Source organism: Mesoplodon densirostris, chromosome 8 (genome assembly GCF_025265405.1).
Source record: "Mesoplodon densirostris isolate mMesDen1 chromosome 8, mMesDen1 primary haplotype, whole genome shotgun sequence".
Classification (NCBI taxonomy): Eukaryota; Metazoa; Chordata; class Mammalia; order Artiodactyla; family Ziphiidae; genus Mesoplodon; species Mesoplodon densirostris.
The window spans coordinates 16,500,082-16,518,361 of record NC_082668.1 but is presented as its reverse complement, the minus strand read 5'-3'; the positions used below and the strand labels follow the sequence as shown (position 1 = coordinate 16,518,361).

The window sequence follows — 18,280 nt, the reverse complement described above, 5'->3', positions numbered from 1 at the left end:
TGTTTCTATGGCCCTGGCCAATGCCAAAGCATCCATGAGGTACACAGTATTGCACACTGATAAGCAACTGTGGGAATGCACATCACTTCTCCACCATGCCCTCCCCCCGCCCAGGTTGGCTTCCAAATGAAAGTAAATTGGGCAAATGTCACACACCTCTCCCACACTGAGAAAGAAAACAAGCTTTTCTTCTGGTTCCCCCATATCCTGTTAGCAAGACGTGTCCATCCAGGACATGTATTGACAACTGAATTACAGATGAGGATAAGATAACAAATAATTTATTTGGGAGGTCCTTTACATCTAGTCTAACTTCCTAAAAATGGTGGCATTTATTTTTATATCCATTTCCAGTGTGTAAAAGTCAAGGATTCCTCCGTTCCTGCTTCATGGCGTGAGCAGTTTTAAGGTTATAGAAGTGTCAGCATTGGACATCAAACTTGTTATACTTTATTCTCCGACTATATTTTCAGAACATTCTGCTTGCCCAAACTAGTCAAGATAAATCACACACACACACACACACACACACACACACACACGCATGCACACAAATGGAATGTTTTAGCTCCTTGATCATCAGCACTAGAGAGTTGGGATATTTGATATGTAGCCATGTTAAATCATTGCCTTAAAATGTTGCATTTGTCTTTTATTGTTCCGGATCTTCCTTTTCTCCACTGCTTTTGTCCAACACGTTCAAAAGAATTTGAAACCAACTACTGGAGAAAGAAAAGCAATCATTCTCCTTTGTCTCCTGTCAAGACTGCCCCCCAAGAGGGTGATTTTTTTTTTTTTCTGAGAAGATTCTTCACGTCTAGGCTGTGGAGACCGGAAACAGGGCCAGTTTAAGCTCCAAGTGGACAGTTCACTTATGCGATATCTGGCTTGAGATAATGAAAGGCACCTGTAAGGAAACACATGCAGCTTTTCAGGTCAGGCTGGGACAATTCACAGCAAGGGGCAAAATCAGCTACAGGCCGACAATGTCATATTTAATACCAAGGTATCAAAGGATCGAGACGAATATTTTTATTCCTAAGACAAGTTTGACAGAACTCTGTGTCCTTGGGATTATACCCCATATGATCCTTGAGCTGACCTCATTAAGAACATGTGTTTCTAATGCCAGAGGTTATTTCATTTTGGCCAACCCTTGTGTTTTACCTAGTGGCAATCAGCTTTCACGTCTCAGCAATTAATAACCGCAAGATGTTGCTGACATTGGTTAAGAAAATAATTATACTGGGAAGCCCTTGCTGGAACAACCAGCTGGCTTTGCCACAAAATTGATACCAGGATGGAAGGCTTAATCATGCTGGCAGCTCCCCTTTCTCAAGGAAGAGTTAAAGTGTTTCACCCTTCCAGGAGTAATTACCCCCTAGAAAGTCCAAGGCTTACTTTGTCCATACTGCCCATATTGGTAGCCTGTGACAGGGTCCATACTGTAGCCCGTGGTGCTATAGGTGGGTGGACAATAAGACTGAGAGGTTGGCAGACTGTCCAAGCTCTTCATATGGTCTAGTCTCTGACTGCAGCTGGCCGACACCGTTGTGGTAGGTTCCAGGCCCCCAGTGAGAGGCGAAAGCGCATAGTCGGTCTGGGGCTGATGGGGTACCCCACCGTGGTTGGTCAGGAGTCCCATTACCTAAAATAAACAGGCAGATTAGGAAGAAGTGAGAATGCAGGGAGGACCAGACCCTAGCCTGTAGCTGAAAGGATAACTGAAAAAGGCCAAGTTTTACTTCTTTGGAAATCTACTGTTAAAGAGCTGTCCCGAAGACGGTGACCTCCATTCAAAGTGGCAGAGATATTACATCATGCCCAGTGATAACATCTGACTGCAGTTTCAGAAAGAAGGAGAGGGGGAAAGGGGAAGGAGGGTGGGGGAAGAAGGGAAAAGAAAAAGAAGGAAGGAGAGAGGGTGGGAGAGAGAGGACACCGTGCCCCTAGTGATAAAATCATAGTGGAAATTCAAAGGAGGGACACAGGGACAGACGGTTGGAAGGAGGAAGAAATTCTATCTGTTTGTATTGAATAATGTTTAACCATGTATCACAACTGGGAGTTTCACATGTCATTTTAAACAGGCATTTGCTTAAATTGTTTTTAAGTTGAATCCAAATCAAATTCTTTTTGTGTATTTTGAGATCTCTGTGTCTTTTTTCATAGAGTTCCCTCTCACAAAATCTCCACTCCCCATCTTGGCCATCCTTCAGTAATTAGAAATTAGTACACCCTCCCTGATATTCCCTTGCGTTTTCCTCATCCCTCTTACTGTGTAATTAGTACTTGGTCACCTACTTTGAATTATGAGAGCTCTGAGGGGAGTCATCTACCGATTTTCATATCATCAGCACCTAACAGAGGGCTGGCACATATTAGGTACTGAATGAATGAATGAATGGTAAATGATTCTCCAAATAACTGCCTCCATTACCTAATCCTTTCATTTCTTCTCTAAACTAACATTTTCATAAGAAGTGTTTAAAAAAAAAGCCTGAAATACAAACATGTTATAAAAAGTCTACTCGGTTTTTTAAATAACCCTGGAGAGCAAGCAAACTTTTACAAAAACAAAACTGTGATAACAGAACAACTTTCCGATTAGCACGGTGACAAGTTTCACAAACACAGGCTCACTGACCCTTACAACACCTTGTGATGGAAGCAAGTAGATAATTAATTTTGCATCTGGAAAACTGCCACCCAAGAGAGGAAGTGATTTTTCTCAACTTCATGCAAGTCAGTGGCAGGACTCAAAAAGCAATTGCAGGGCCTCCCTGGTGGCGCAGTGGTTGAGAGTCCGCCTGCCGATGCAGGGGATACGGGTTCGTGCCCCGGTCTGGGAGGATCCCATATGCCGCGGAGCGGCTGGGCCCGTGAGCCATGGCCGCTGGGCCTGCGCATCTGGAGCCTGTGCTCCGCAACGGGAGAGGCCACAACAGTGAGAGGCCCGCATACCGCAAAAAGAAAAAAAAAAAAAAAAAAAGCAATCACAGAAGAAATCGACTGCTGAGTGAAGAGCTTCCAGAAAACATCACCTGCTTACAAAGCATTTCAATGCAGGGACCCACCACAGCACAATATTTCCATCCTAGTCCTGTTGTATTTTAAGACGTTTGAAGCATATGGAGATTAAAGTGTACAAATAAGAGCAAGATGAGAGGGCAGTCATGAAACTCAACCCTGATTGTAGGTCTTGGGTTATCCACCAAGGTAATTCAGGCCACAGAATCCTGGATGGAGGCGTACCAGCAAGGCAGGAGGGAGGGATGAATCTCGCATTCCAGAAAGCTTCCTAAATTAGATTCCAAAACCAGTGAGGCCACAATCCCCTTTGGGAAGGGTTTGCATAATCCTCATAACTAAACAAAATCTTCTTGAAATAAAGCTTTAAACTGATCCATCTTCAATTAACCCCAAAAGACCAAAAGAAAAAAGAAAAAGAGAAAACAGAAGAGAATCTGTTCACCACCTTCTATGGATTACCCTTTCTTCCTCCATTTTAACAAGCCATGATTCTCCTCACCATCCCACCCCGGCAAGTCTCTATTCTCCATTTCCTTGTCTCCCTTTCACTTGAGTTCTTCTCTGTGTGAGCAGATGGGAAGGCGGGCTGGTGTGGGGAAAGCAACACAGTCTTACTCACATTTTTAAAGACATTCCAAGGGATCAAAATTTTCTTGAGCTTGAGATTTTTCAAAATCTCTAAAAATTACTTATATTCCAAAAAAAAAAATCGTATGTTTCAGAGCATACTTTTGTTTTATTGGGGATTAGGGGAAAGTGAGGAGTCACAGAGTAAAGTAAGAATAGGAGTCACAGCTAAAGGAGGATGAAAAGTCACCAGAACGTGGGGCTCTCATACGCTGCTGATTACAGTAAGTTAATTACTTCATTTTCTCATTTAAAAAACCTGAACATAGCCCCAAATGCATTTATTTCCTGAATGTTCTTCCATATATATTTTTTTTCTTTTTTGCCTTTCTTTGAGTTCATGTAGATGATTTTGCAGTATATACTTGGAAAATTCATAAATGTCAATTGATATACTAATTTATTAAATATTTTCTTTCAGCCCAAATTACGAATGTCTATTAGAAGAGAAGTCTTTAAAGTAGGGGTTGTTCAGTGCCAAACGCAGTCCTTTCAAATCAGGAGTACCTCTCTGTGTACTGGTCTAATGGGCAAGAATGGACAAGGAAAATTAAAATATTAAAAATGTGATATTTTTAATGAAAGGGGTATTATGGCACAGGGCACAAATATTTTACTGTGTAAATAATCTGTGCTAAGTTTTTTTTAAAAGTACTTAGAGGGCTTCCCTGGTGGCGCAGTGGTTGAGAGTCCGCCTGCCGATGCAGGGGACGCAGGTTCGTGCCCCGGTCCAGGAAGATCCCACATGCCGCGGAGCGGCTGGGCCCGTGAGCCATGGCCGCTGAGCCTGTGTGTCCGGAGTCTGTGCTCCGCAATGGGAGAGGCCACAACATTGAGAGGCCCGCGTACCGCAAAAAAAAAAAAAAAAAAAAAAAAAGTACTTAGAAAAAGCAACTTTGTAACTGTATAAATTCAAAGAAAAATATCCAGTGGTACTGGATAAAAAGGAAATATATTTTTAATAGTATCCTTCATGAAGATACTTACTTGAAATTCTGTTAATGGTATACCTCTTTAAGGAAGAAATGGAATACTCTATACACAGTCACAGTTGAAGAGTAATAGTAGAATTCTATTCAAAACATGAGCACTCTCCCATGAGCTATATGTACATTTTTGTGATAAACTTTTTTTAATCCTCTGCCATATATTTCTTGTTTGCATAACTTTGAAGGCTGCAATAATTCTGTCCATGGGAGGAAAAAAACATGAAGATCCTAAAAGAGAAGAAACGAGTCCTTCCTATAAGCAAAATTCAGCTGATGATGTTCACGTAGCAACTTTTTGCAGCTGTTGAATTAGAAAATACCTTAGGACAGGAAGACCTTGAAATATATTTGTTGGAGGATGGAGAACATACAGTACCATCTGCCAAGGCTATATTCTAGGGCAAGAGAAAGATAGCTCCTTAAAGGTGCCAGGACACAGTGTCCTAAAGACATCCCAGCTCATGATCCAGTCAGGAGGGATGGCTGCTGTGTGAATGGAATAAGAGGGATGCTTGATGGATCTTTGTGTCACTATTATGACTGTCACACACCGGAAGCTCGTGACAGCTCCTGCTTTAGCAATTGCCCTTAGCTCAGCAGCCCAATACTTGCGGAAGCTAATGTGAGGAAATAAAGAGGACCAGAGGCCCATTATCTTGCTTAGAGACAGATATTCTCCCACGAGTTTTTCTTTCCACTGTGATGGTCACACATTGTAATCATGACTTCTTTCTCAAGAATTGGATGAGGATGGGAAAAGAGGCACTAATACTTCCCTACATTTGCTCTGAAATGGCACTGAATGAATAATGACAACTAACGCAATTTATTTCAATATTTCACACTGAGAAAACTTGAGAAATGTACATCATTGTAACAGCTTCTTATTTAAAAATTAAAAAGGAAATTTGTGTTGGAAAAGAAAAATAACTATATCAATACAAAATGCATTACTTTCCCCTAACATAATTTAAAACCTCAAATCTCTATGGAAGGGTCCCATTACATTTTTATGTACATTTCTTTAAAAGCAATTTTGCTATTTAATGTGGTTCAAGGGAAGCTATGGAAATTTCTTTCTGCTGCACAAAGTTGGTAAACAGACTTCTTAGAACTCCCCCAATATGGTCATGGAATGTCTTCCAGTCATATTTTCTTTTTAAGAATATTGTCAGGATCTCTTTCATATAAGCTTTTCCTACAGCAATTTGTAATCCAAAGCCTAAAATAAAATCTCCATTGGTTGCAAAGTGGGGGATTTTTCCTCATAAGCCATTAATAAGCTATTTCTATTACAGGGCTGACATTTTTGCCTGATTTTATTTTATTTTTTAATTTGAGGTAGGAGAAACACAATTGCCTGGTTTTCACAAACAATTTCACAGGAAAAGAAATAGACTCAGGGCTAATCAGTTCTGTCTACTGAACATCAATCACATTCTTATTAAATGTCAGATGAGTCCAGGAACTACAATGAACCAGAAAAGTTTTCCTTTTATAAAGATCTCTGTCCTGTCTCCTTGGGAATGGAGGTGGGAGGAGGATTTTTTTTTTTTAACTTTTTTTTTTTTTTAATTATTTATTTATTCATTTATTTATTTTTGGCTGTGTTGGGTCTTCGTTTCTGTGCGAGGGCTTTCTCTAGTTGCGGTGAGCAGGGGCCACTCTTCATCGCGGTGCGCAGGCCTCTCACTGTCGTGGCCTCTCTTGTTGCGGAGCACAAGCTCCAGACGCGCAAGCTCAGTAGTTGTGGCACACGGGCCTAGTTGCTCCACGGCATGTGGGATCTTCCCAGACCAGGGCTTGAACCCGTGTCCCCTGCATTAGCAGGCAGATTCTCAACCACTGCACCACCAGGGAAGCCCTTTTTTAACTTTTAGTTGAGTACAACTCTTAGGTGAGGCATCTGGAAAAAAATCTATTAAGTATATCAGTAAATTGTTACCTCCAAAACATTTCCCAGACACCGTTTCTAAATTGTTTTATGGCTAACCTTTAAAAACAAATTCAAGCCTTAGAATCGTGAACTGGGACTTCTGCTGGTTCCTCAGTCATTCCCTTTATTAGAGACTTGATTGAAGATCTTTTTAAGCTCATTCTCAAGTTTCAGAATTCCAAATAAGTTGTTTATATCTTGATTGGAAGATTATATGGTTCAGGAAAAACTAACTCTTTACAATTGCTTCATGCCATATTTCTCTTGAATTAATTTTCCTATTGTAAGATTAAATATAAAAGATAAAAAACTATGAGTCAAGTTAAGATTTACATTTAAAACAATGTGTCTGGAAAATATCCGTCTTGGCTTAAGTGTTATGATTTTGCCATCAGTTGAAAGTACTCAGAGCTTATCAGAAATCTAAAATGATTTAGCAAATTATGGTGTACGTCTAGGCGCTTCTTTTTTTTCCTTAGCAGGAATCCTGGTTCATGTCTTTATTTACGTTTTTGCTCTTAAGTAATCAGATGTTTTTCTGATTTAACATTTAATAATACACATTTAGTTGCATTTTAGAAAACCACTGTGAATTACAGCTTTGTATGACATAAAGGGGGTTTTTTATAGCTTCTACAAAAGGCTAATGATTATACACTTTTAAAATTTGGATATAATTTATTCCCACAACCAAACAAAAAATTCAAATGTTTATGCAAGTGTTTTTTTCCGATACGGGTACTACTGGAGTTACGTTATGCTTAAATATCAGCGACTGTATCTTTGAGGCTGTAACTAACCCTAAACTTGAACAGCAGAGATTTTCCTGAAAATGTTGTCTTCAGATTCAAATGCCTTGGGAATTATCCTGCAGTTGATTAGCATCTAAATAATTAGATTTTTTGGCCCTGTCTGTTTGAAAGCTGTAAGAGGGAAGTTGCCTGAAGGCAGAAGTTTCTAGCAAGGTAAGGATGGTGACCTTCTCACCCACCCAGAGTTACGGGAAGGGCATGGCTGACCTTTACCTAACCAGATAGAAAACCAGTGCATGTAAAGTGTCCAGCTTATTTTTTATTTTAAACCTTAGCTAACATTTTAAAGTAGCTATGTTTCACACATGATGAAAAAGTATGCGTGTCAGACAAGTGTGGTTCATATGGTACATATATTTCCAAGTTTTATTTGTAAAGAGCACAGTCAGTACCTTCTCAGTTAAACTCTAAGTGTTATATGTGCTTTAATCTCCAGCTCTGTGACAAGTTACAGAATGACTTTTACTTTATTGATTCTTTAGAATACCTATTTCTCAATAGACCTAAGCTGTCAAATGGATAGCAATATTCTTTAGAGACTGATGACTAAAATATAAATCTAGGCAAAAAAATTAGCATAGAAATGGCTTGCAAGAGACATATATACATATACACATACAGAGTTTACTTCTAGACAATGATGAACAATCATATTGTGTCCATCTATTATCAATAAAATAAAGCCCATTAAGAAAAAGCTCATTTCACCTAAATGAAAAAGTATGGTTAATACAGTTTGTATTTGACTATGTTGGACCCACCATGGGCTGTAATAAAATTCTCATATGTTTTAATTCATTTACGCATGCCTGCATTTAATATGCTTTGTGACCATGTCTACAATTAATATGATTTATGAGAAAAGAACATGTGTGATATTGGGGGGGTAGGGTGTAGCATACATATTTTTTCTTCTATGAATGAAAAATATAGCAAAACGGCTCAAGGAAAATTGTTGGCTGTTAGCATATTAAGATGGACTGACAGAGCCCTGAGTAAACTTGGGGGAGTTAATGATATCCTCTTATCTGACCCTGACACATTTGCAGCATGTAATTTACAGAAGCTCTGTCCAGGGAATCTTGACAAATGCTCCTAACGATGTCAGGGCAATGTTCCATTCTAATGTAAAACAGATGTGGGTCAGATACCCTCATTCATCACTTAACACAGAGAGTCTCAAACTCTTTCTGAGAGGAATGACATTACCTGCTGTTAACTCTTCTCATTTCAGGAAACAACAGCAGCCCTCTAAAAAGTAAGCACTCAAACCTATCACCATTTCAAAAACATGACTGTAGAAAATTAAGCATATATCTCGGTTTAATTTTATGACTACTTCTGGACCCGTTTGCTAAATATTAATTGACCTCTTGAGACCTAGGATTCCAAATATAGAAAGGGAAAAGCTCTACACTTGGTCATCCCACAGTACTTCAGTGAGATGGTGTTTAAAACTTTTATCTCTAATTGCCCATAAGCTAAGCCTGCATTCAAGAAAATCCAGGGCTGATTCACCTAATAACCATTCGTAAATGCACACCTTGCTGAATCTTAACTGCCCAGTTCTGTCTGAGATTCACGCAGAACTTTACCTAGGTGTCCACGTTACCTTTTAGAAAGAAGGACCTCCACACTGCCCCTCTGAAGCATAGGGGTGCTGGGCTACACTGTATCTTCACTCCCCAAAAACTTCCCCTTCCACCCAGTACTACAACTGTGTGGAGGGCAGACATTCCAGGCTACTGAGGGAGGAAAAATTTGCCCGGCTCAACAGTGAAATTTCTTCTTTCTTCCAGATCATGTGTGATGCATGTGTGATTCATGTGTGATGCAGGCAAATATTTCTGTGGCTGCCCGAAGTCCATGGCATAAGACTCCATCTACTAAACGCCTGAAGATTACAGAAGAGAAACTTCCCTACACTTCTCTTCATGTGAAGGAAGATAAGTTCTTAGGACAGAGAAAAGAGCCAACTGAAAAGATCAAGTGGTACTGATTTAACGAGTAGATATCAGGAAAATTGTTTCTATTAACTATGGGAAAGCAGTGCACAGCCTTGCAAAAGTCTGAGAATGAACTTACCCTTCAGGAAGTGTTTTCTGCCCTGTTTCACAGGTTTTGTGTTAAGGCAGAATAAGCTTTCATTTAAGATGCATGGAAATTTGTAACAACTCTATACATATGGGACAACATCTCAGAATGCAGCCTTCTAAGAACCAGAAGCTACTATTCCAGTAAGCTAAAGTCCTACCTACTTTAATTCCCCACCTTCCCGACTCCAGGGACACTGGACCAATAAAGATGTTGCAGTGCTTTTCCACCTGAAAACTTACTTGTGTTCTTGATCATAAATTGGGCAGTGGCTATGTCTCCTATTCCCAGGCAACTTGAAGTAGCTGGCAACATCCAGGACCCACAGTGAGGCCATATACATAGTTCTTTGACCTACAGAAATTAAATCTGCTCCTACAGATCTTGACAAAATAGAGTCTTTGTAATTTAGTGATAAAAGGAATACTCCCCAATCAGTTAAATCAAAATTACTTAGATTGCCCCTTACTTTCTAAAAACTTGCTATTGCACCTGTTGTTTTAGCTACCTTTCTCTTTTGCTGGTGAGAGAGAAGTATAGCGTTCATAAGGTTCTCCTGCCTTTGAGGTATCTAGTATCATAAAAGCTAGACTGTAGATTTTTTAAAAATGAGTTCATGTCAATATTTTATTTCGAGGGGCTTCCCTGGTGGTACACTGATTAAGAATCTGCCTGCAATGCAGGGGACATGGGTTCGAGCCCTGGTCCGGGAAGATCCCACATGCCGCGGAGCAACTAAGCCCGTGAGCCACAACTACTGAAGCCTGTGTGCCACACTACTGAAGCCCGTGCGCCACACTACTGAAGCCCGTGCGCCACACTACTGAAGCCCGTGCGCCACACTACTGAAGCCCGTGCGCCTAGAGCCCGTGCTCTGCAACAAGAGAAGCCACTGCAGTGAGAAGCCCGCACACCGCAACGAAGAGTAGCCCCCCGCTCACCACAACTAGAGAAAGCCCGCGTACAGCAACGAAGACCCAATGCAGCCATAAATAAATAAATAAATAAATAAATAAATAAATAAATAAATAATTTTTAAAAATTGCATTTCAATAAATCAAAACAAGAACAAGAATAGGAAACAATAGGACAACCCTGTCCCCTCCCTACTCTTAGCCCCATGGAATGAAGGATGGTTGCCTCTTCTTTTCGTTGTAGTGGGTTCTCATGTTATTGTGATCTGAATTACTCAAACAAAACCAATTTTTGTACATTGTATTTCTGGGGAGTATCATATCCCAAGAGCATTACAATGACTGCATTCTGAATGGACACCAATATGTGTCCTTAGGTCTTTAAACTGTCTGAGTAGAATACCTTAAAATACTCCAATCCACCAAGAAACTGCTTTTCCTTTGATGGTATTCAGCTTCCACATTTGTCTTATTCATCAGGGACAAAGAAAAGTATGTTTTTTTGTCAGACGCCTGCGTGATATTTTTCAGCAAACAATAATGAGAGCTCTGTTGCAACAAACAGTATTATCACTTTATCAAAATGAGTTTAATCCAAAAAAATGCATTTAATCCTTTTAAGTACTGTGTTTCTCTGCGTAGCTCTATAGGGTGACTCTTTTTCAATATCTCCCAAGTTTAACAGGAGGATGAAACAGAAGCTGAGATAGTTTAAGCACCTTGCCTGAAGACACACAGCTAGTGAGTGGCTGTTAAGTACTGGAATCTAGTGCTTTTGACTTTGGGGATCCTGCTTAGATCAATAAGTTATACCCACATGGCCGTCAGTTCACTAAACAGGAATTCTCTCTGTTTTTACTCCCTTTTTCTGCCTATCTTAACATTATTAAGCAGTTTATAGCTTCTTCTTTAAAATTACTCTTTTTCCTGCTAAGGTCACTTGTAGAGGGTGACAATGTATTGAAGCAGTAGATAACATCAGACATTAAATAGAAGAAACATTCACTAGTGAAAAAAAATTAAAGAACAATTCTAGAAATGGACAAATCATGAGTTGGGTCTCTACCCATTTTTTTCATTCAGCACTTCCTAGGAAATGTTCCTCAAAACTTGGTAGTCTGATACTCAACAAAAGGGATCCCCAGTTAAATTAGAGAACACTGAGTTAAACAAACATGTTTCTATACTGCAAGACTTGTCAGAGCCTTTAGTAGGCTAATGTGCACTGGGACTCTGAAAGGTAAAGGGATATAATTTGAAATATTTACCAAATTGTTGACTCAAAATCCTTTTTCTCCAAACCACTATTCCAAAGAGCCCACTTTGGGGAACAAGTCTTTATTATGAGACACTGTTTGGTTTCTGGGTGTTCAAGGCTGATTATGACCTAGTATCATGCCTCTAGAAGCTCATGGTCCAAAGGGGGATGGATATGCTATAATACAGTGTGGTATGTATTTTAACAAGGTATAAACACACTAATGTGGCATCAATAGAGACTAAAACAAGAAATATTGCCTACAAGTGTCATAGAAGGGTTCATACTGAACTAGAAATTTTCCCTTGGCATCTTATATATAGAGGGTCAGCTCTTTAGAGGGTTTTTACACTTGATCTTAGCCAAAAGGCCAAGAAGTGATATAGAGGGTTTTTTTAATCGGCAACTGTTTAATTAGATTTTGTGATGCAAGCTGCCCAAAATGAGACATCAGTATTTTGTGGAGGGGGAAAAGATGGTTATTTCTTTAAATAATGCCTGCATCCTTCATTAGTTCAGTGTTGAGGACAGCCTGCCCAGTCATCTCACAGCTCCGAAATATTCCCTGCAAGGTAGAAACACAACCCTTTGATTCTACAAAATGCACTATCTCAAAGGGTCTCCCAATTTACCATCTTTTCCATTGATCAGCAGAGACAATACAATCACTAAACTCAGAAACTCTAGTTTACTGAACTCTAGCTAAATGTCAAGAGGAATTTTTAAATATTACACTATACATTGAAAAATATACACCTCTGATGAGACCCAGACTGTTTTGCAGAGACAGATTCTTTAAAAAAAAAAAAAAAAGTGTACAACTAATGACTGAATCCAGTCTTCTGTGTCTGCAGTACAAAGCACACATTCAGCCTCTAATTGAATAAATATGCAAGTATTGAGATTTCTATAGATATTGCCATTTTGCAAATGCAGTAATAAATTAAAAGCTTTACATTGCATTCCAACCACATATAAAGGGTTGATTCAGACCATTGGCCTCACACTAGAATTCAGCACGGCTTTCCTGACTGACGAAAAAGAAAAACTTTTTATTCCGGTAGCTTAGTTATGGACCAAGCAATCACACTCAATTTTTTCTCTTCAATGGCTAAAGGAATTCAAATGGGCCTAAATACCTTGGGGTTGTTACATTTTTTGTCCAATGTACAAGAGAAAGTAGCTGATGGAATTTCTACTTAAATCAATTTAATTCACAAAAAAATTTTAATTCAGCAAGAAAGGTTTTCTTGCGGCTCAATTCAGTGACGTGATGTAAGATTCAGTCACTGGTGGCTGCTGCTCCCTCCTTTTCTTTAAAAAAGAGATTTTGGCCAAGTACTTGTTTCTCTCACAATTCTCCAACTAACCCAAGAGGCTGTGGCTAGAGCTGACATAAACCAGGGCTCTCCTCAAGCTCTTTAAGGGTAGCAACCACAGCCTTCGGAGAAAAACCAAAGGCACCAGGTCAATTACAGCCTGCACTGATTCAACAAATGGATTAGCAGCAATGTTTTCACCACCAAGCAGAATATCTTGAAAACCTAATATGGCGGAATGGAAACATGCAAATGGCCAGTGGTTACTCTGGTGTAGCTGAAATGGGCTTATTTATGATCATAAACATCCTTGAGCCTTCATAAACATGTAAAAGGCTTCTGCAGCCCTGGTTTTGAGCTCATGAATTGCTTTAGAAATGAAACAGAAAGAGGCTGAAGCTTTGGAGAGGCTGCCACTTTTGTACAGAATGTCTCTCTGTCCAAGCTTTGTTTGACACCCAATCAATCTCTTTAATCAAAAGCACTCCTTTTTCTTCCACAGATGAATTTCTGGAAATTGTAAAGACGTAGTGCCTTTGTTTGGAAATGAGTTGGTGGCAGGCCACCTGTTTGTCTGGTTCTTCACGATGATAAAGATAGGTTGAGGGCACAGGATCTGCAACCTGTGTGTGAAATGGCCAAAACAAATGGCCTGGCATCAAGTAGCTTCTGGATGTGTGCCCAAAATGTCCAGAAAAATAGCCCTCCTGAAACAGGAGCTGGCCCTGCCATCAGGGTAAATCTTACTGCTTTTACATGTATCAACAGTACTAAAGAAGACCAAGGAATTGCTATACCACAGTGAAAAGGATATTCTCTCTATACAAAACAGAAAAGTACCCATCACAACCATTCTTAATGACTATACCCCATTCGCATAACAAACTGATGTGTAGTAAACCGCACACCTTCGATGGACAAAGATCATCATTCATCTTGCCTTGCAGCTAAGGAATTTGAGATAATTGTGAACACTGTGGTCCAGGAAATGACAAGCAAAATCAAAAGCAGTCTTGAGTTCTGTGTACACATATTAATGCTTAAATGCTTCTCCCTAGTAAGTTTCAGGAGTAACAAATGTTTGTCAAAAGAAACTGTGCTGAGCAATTGAAATCTGATTTGAAATGGAACCACGACAGTCTAATACATATATGCATGAAATGGAGAAGCTGCCTAATAAGCGTAGCTGACACCAAATATGCAATTTACATACATTACACACTGATAATCTCAATTTTAATATAATTCTTTAAAAGTAACTGGATGGGTGATGGAGTTAAAATTTTTCTTTTATAAAATGTGAATAAGAACAAAAGACGTCTTCCACCATTAACCACAATCTCCTTAGTGTAAAGATATATCTGCTCTTTCTTGGGTCTGTTTCAGAGGCAGTATCTCATCCCCACAAAGCTGTGATGATTCAACCAGACTTAACAGATGAATGGCCGATAAACTTGATGAGATCTGCAGACCTGCTCTTTGTTCCTGAGGTGCTGAGTGGTGAGCAAACATTCAGGCATGTTTAAGCCTGGTACACAAATCTTTATGAGAATTTTTTCTTTCCTCAGTACATTATCCATGAAATAGGACAGGTGTACTGGTTATTCAATTACATCTTACACAAGACCTGGCCAAAATTTGAAATGAGGCCTCTGAGCATAGATCTTACTGTGGGGATTTATTAATAACAGTTAAAAGTTGTCTATAACAAAACTTTTTTTTGCAATTTAAGCCTATTTTCTTATTTTATCATTGGTTTCACCCATAAACCAGAAACGAAAATCTGCCCATCTGTCCTAAACATAAAATGTGTTCATAATAATCCAGATTTATACCAAATGTATTTTTAAGTATTGCTGAATTGAGAGAGTACTCAAAATTTATAGCCTCTGAGGTTACAAAGAGGACTTCCTCTTTTTAAGGAGGAAAATGCTTAAAATGAACGTAGGAAAGGCTCAGAAAGCTTCTTGGATATCAAATGGCTCCGTAGGAAAAAAAAATGTCAATGATATAAGAGTAAATGAATCAAAACCATATGGATCAAATTTTCCCTAAAATACACAGTTTGAAAAATTAAGGAGGAAAAGTGCTTGGCAAAATGTGTTTTAGGTTTTACCAAACCCAAAACATTCCAAGAATCATTTGCAATGGCTGATGAACCCTAAATGCAGCCAAGTTGGCCCATTTTTGTATACTACATAATAATAAAAAAAAGCTTCCTAGATAACTTCCTAGTGTAACCCACTGATACTGTACTTCACTCAAAAAATCATTAGAAGCTGTCACCAGAAACCATGGCGTTTGTAGGAGTAGGGGGGTGTTGAAATGATATAAGTTTGTTCATTTAATTGGCCTTGTTTTGGGGGTTTGGCTCTGCGTGTTTTGGAGGTGGGGGGAGCAGTGAGGGTAATGTTTCTTGCAAAGGAAAGTTAATTAGAAGAACATGGGCCAAACATTAATTAGTCTCACGTCTTGAGCATGAGCATATGGTAGTATTTCCTTGGCACTCCGTATTCCAAGTCGGCATTCCTTTTTTTCTCCTGCACATGCAGGAAGGTGCTGGGAACACACCAGCTGGGTTTGGAGGGGAAATACGTGGTCTCTATTTCCCTTTGCTCTTTCTGTGGTGTTCCCACACCAAGAAAACACAACTTTTCAAAAGAGGGTGCTACTGCAGGGTAGAGGGAGTTGAATGGTTTTCTTCTCAGATCGTGTTTTGTCATTCATTATAAAAGCCTCATCTCCTGAAAGGGTTATATAGTTCAAATGGTCCTAGAAATTCAGAGACAGTAGAAGATTTCAAGGGAATTAGCCTATTCCCAACCCACCCATCCCTGAGAATCTCAAGTTCCCTGACAAATCCAGCTTTTGAGGGAGTGTGAAGCCCAGCCCTCCATCTGTGAAGGCTTTTGATGGTTCCTGCAGGAAAATCGAGCTGAATATCACTGCCGGAGCCCATGGAAAACTTTCTGCAACATTAGGCTTCTTCAGCAAGTGAAATGTGTAATTTGGTTTATTAAAGAACTAGTAATAACTGCAAGAGAGGTAGACTTGGATTTTAACTCTGCCAGTGACTCTAGCTGTGTTGCACTGGCCTCAGCTTTTCCATAAATAAAATGGGAATATTCCCCAGATACAGTTATGGATTCCCTCAGAACAAGATACACTTTTCCAACGATTCAGTAACACACAGATGCTTTTAGCAATTTGAGGAAGGATACGACCAAAGCTTCTAAAAGTTTTCATCAGGATTCTGAGATTTAGAATGTCATAGATGCCTGTCAGTCTACTACTACTCTAATCCCACCAGCTGGACAGTGTAACCTTTTCCTGATTCACTGCTTCACACCCATCCCTCCCGAAGCTGAGAATTTCTCTGGGAAAAGCACTGAGGGAATCTAAGAAACACCATTTGACTAATGGCTCTGATTCCAAGCTTTTTTTTTTTTTTTTTTTTTTTTTAGGCCGCAGGTCATGAGAGATTTTAGTTTCCCGAACCCACGGCCCGGGCAGTGAAGCATGGAGCCTTGCCCACTGGACCACCAAGGAAGTCCCTGATTCCAAGTTTTAAAAGAATCTTTGCTCAAGGGAGCAGATATGTTAGAGACCCCAAAGGAAAATCAACTACCTCCCTCACACAAACAGAGAAACAATTTGCTTATCATAATGGTGTCTATTAATTGTTTGACAAGAAACTAGAAAGCCGATTTTACAACAGTTCACATACATTCTAACTCATGCAAGTCTGAATGGCAAACAATACATCAATTTCAATGACACTAAGAAAATAGTCAAATAAAATGCACAAATAAAATAGCATCCACTAAAGAGATTTACAATGAATTGATCATAATGACTCAAAAAACTTTAGCTCCAATTCAATTTAAATTAATAGGTATGGGGCTTCCCTGGTGGCGCAGTGGTTGAGAGTCCGCCTGCCGTTTCAGGGGACACGGGTTCATGACCCGGTCCGGGAGGATCCCACATGCCGCGGAGCGGCTGGGCCTGTGAGTCATGGCCACTGAGCCTGCACGTCCGGAGCCTGTGCTCCACAACAGGAGAGGCCACAACAGTGAGAGGCCCGCGTATCGCAAAAAAAAAAAAAAAATTAATAGGTAGGTAAAGACCTATGATGAAGGGTAAAGGCAGGGAATACGTAAGATGCAAAGTTACATATTATATAATATAGAACATGCATACTATCTCAATTATATATATATGTGTGTGTGTGTATATGTATGTATATATATATATATATATATATATATATATATATATATATATTTTTTAAGCATAAGACCCAAAAAGAGCTGAAAGGCAATATGCAAAAATATTAACAGTGACTCCCCAGGGGAATTCTTTTCCTACTCTAGAGATACCTTTTTAAAATTTTTTCCGTTTTCTACAATAACCATGAAGTACTTTTTATTATTGGGGGAAGTTAAAAGATTGATAAGAAAAATGTGTAAAGCAAAAAAGCATGTAAAGAGTGCATTAGCAAAAAGAGTGTTAATTAACCCAAATCCAAAGTTTAGAAAACTAGTTTCTATAAAATGATTTTAAAATATGAATAAGACCCCCGCCTCTATTTTTTATGAAACCTGTCTCCTCTTCACCCAACTGGGTGCTATCATGAAGGAGATTCGAGAGTAGGAGCTGGGAATCCTCTGTCCAGTCCCAGCTCTCTCACTATTAGTGCTGTGACCACAAGCTCTCTGAGCCTCAGTTGATTTGTCTGTATATTAGACATCCAGATAGAGACAGAGGAAGTGGAAAAGTTGGAGAAGAGGAGAAATGGCAGTCGCAGGTTTAGTTCCATTTTTAATATTATATGATCCAGTATATTAATAAGCACTTCTCTATAGCAAGCAAAAAGACTAAGCCATGACCACCCTTTCTTTACTCTCTTCTTTAGTTAACAGGTAAACCAGCTGTTAGACGTGGACTCTTTTCTTCAAATTGTCTTTACAATATTTTTAATAAAGCCAAACAATCAAAACCAGGGTAGTGCACACCTCCCCACCTTGCTTAAATAGAGGCATTCCTGAGAAATGGTCAATCTTAAAGGCTATAGAAATCTGAGTTTTAATTCCCAACTCTCCTAATGTTCCTGTTCCATCTTTTTGTAAATATGTCGGGCAAGATATTGATTCACTCAGCCTTTTTTCCTCCAACTTTGCCTAAGGAAATAAGGAGGAGCTTCATATTATTTGTTTCTTTTCTAACTCACTGGAGATGCTAGAAGAACTAAGACAACATGGGTTCCTAGTGGTAGGTTGAGGAGGAAATATATGGTAG

General features: G+C 39.3%; 1 protein-coding gene across 2 annotated transcripts in view; it reads right to left on the bottom strand.

Annotated features, from left to right (window-relative positions):
• Positions 1-652: 652 nt before the first annotated feature.
• PAX3 (paired box 3) overlaps positions 653-18,280 on the bottom strand; it is a 94,117-nt gene continuing 76,489 nt past the window's right edge. Inside the window, exons 8-10 of one of the 2 annotated variants that reach the window (XM_060106501.1) lie at positions 1,402-1,648; positions 877-907; positions 653-719 (exon numbers count right to left, since the gene is read on the bottom strand). In XM_060106501.1, coding sequence (XP_059962484.1) covers positions 653-719; positions 877-907; positions 1,402-1,648 — 345 coding nt within the window. Of the gene's footprint in view, positions 720-872; positions 908-1,401; positions 1,649-18,280 lie in introns of those variants that run through there. The other variant, XM_060106502.1, reaches the window with a different exon arrangement.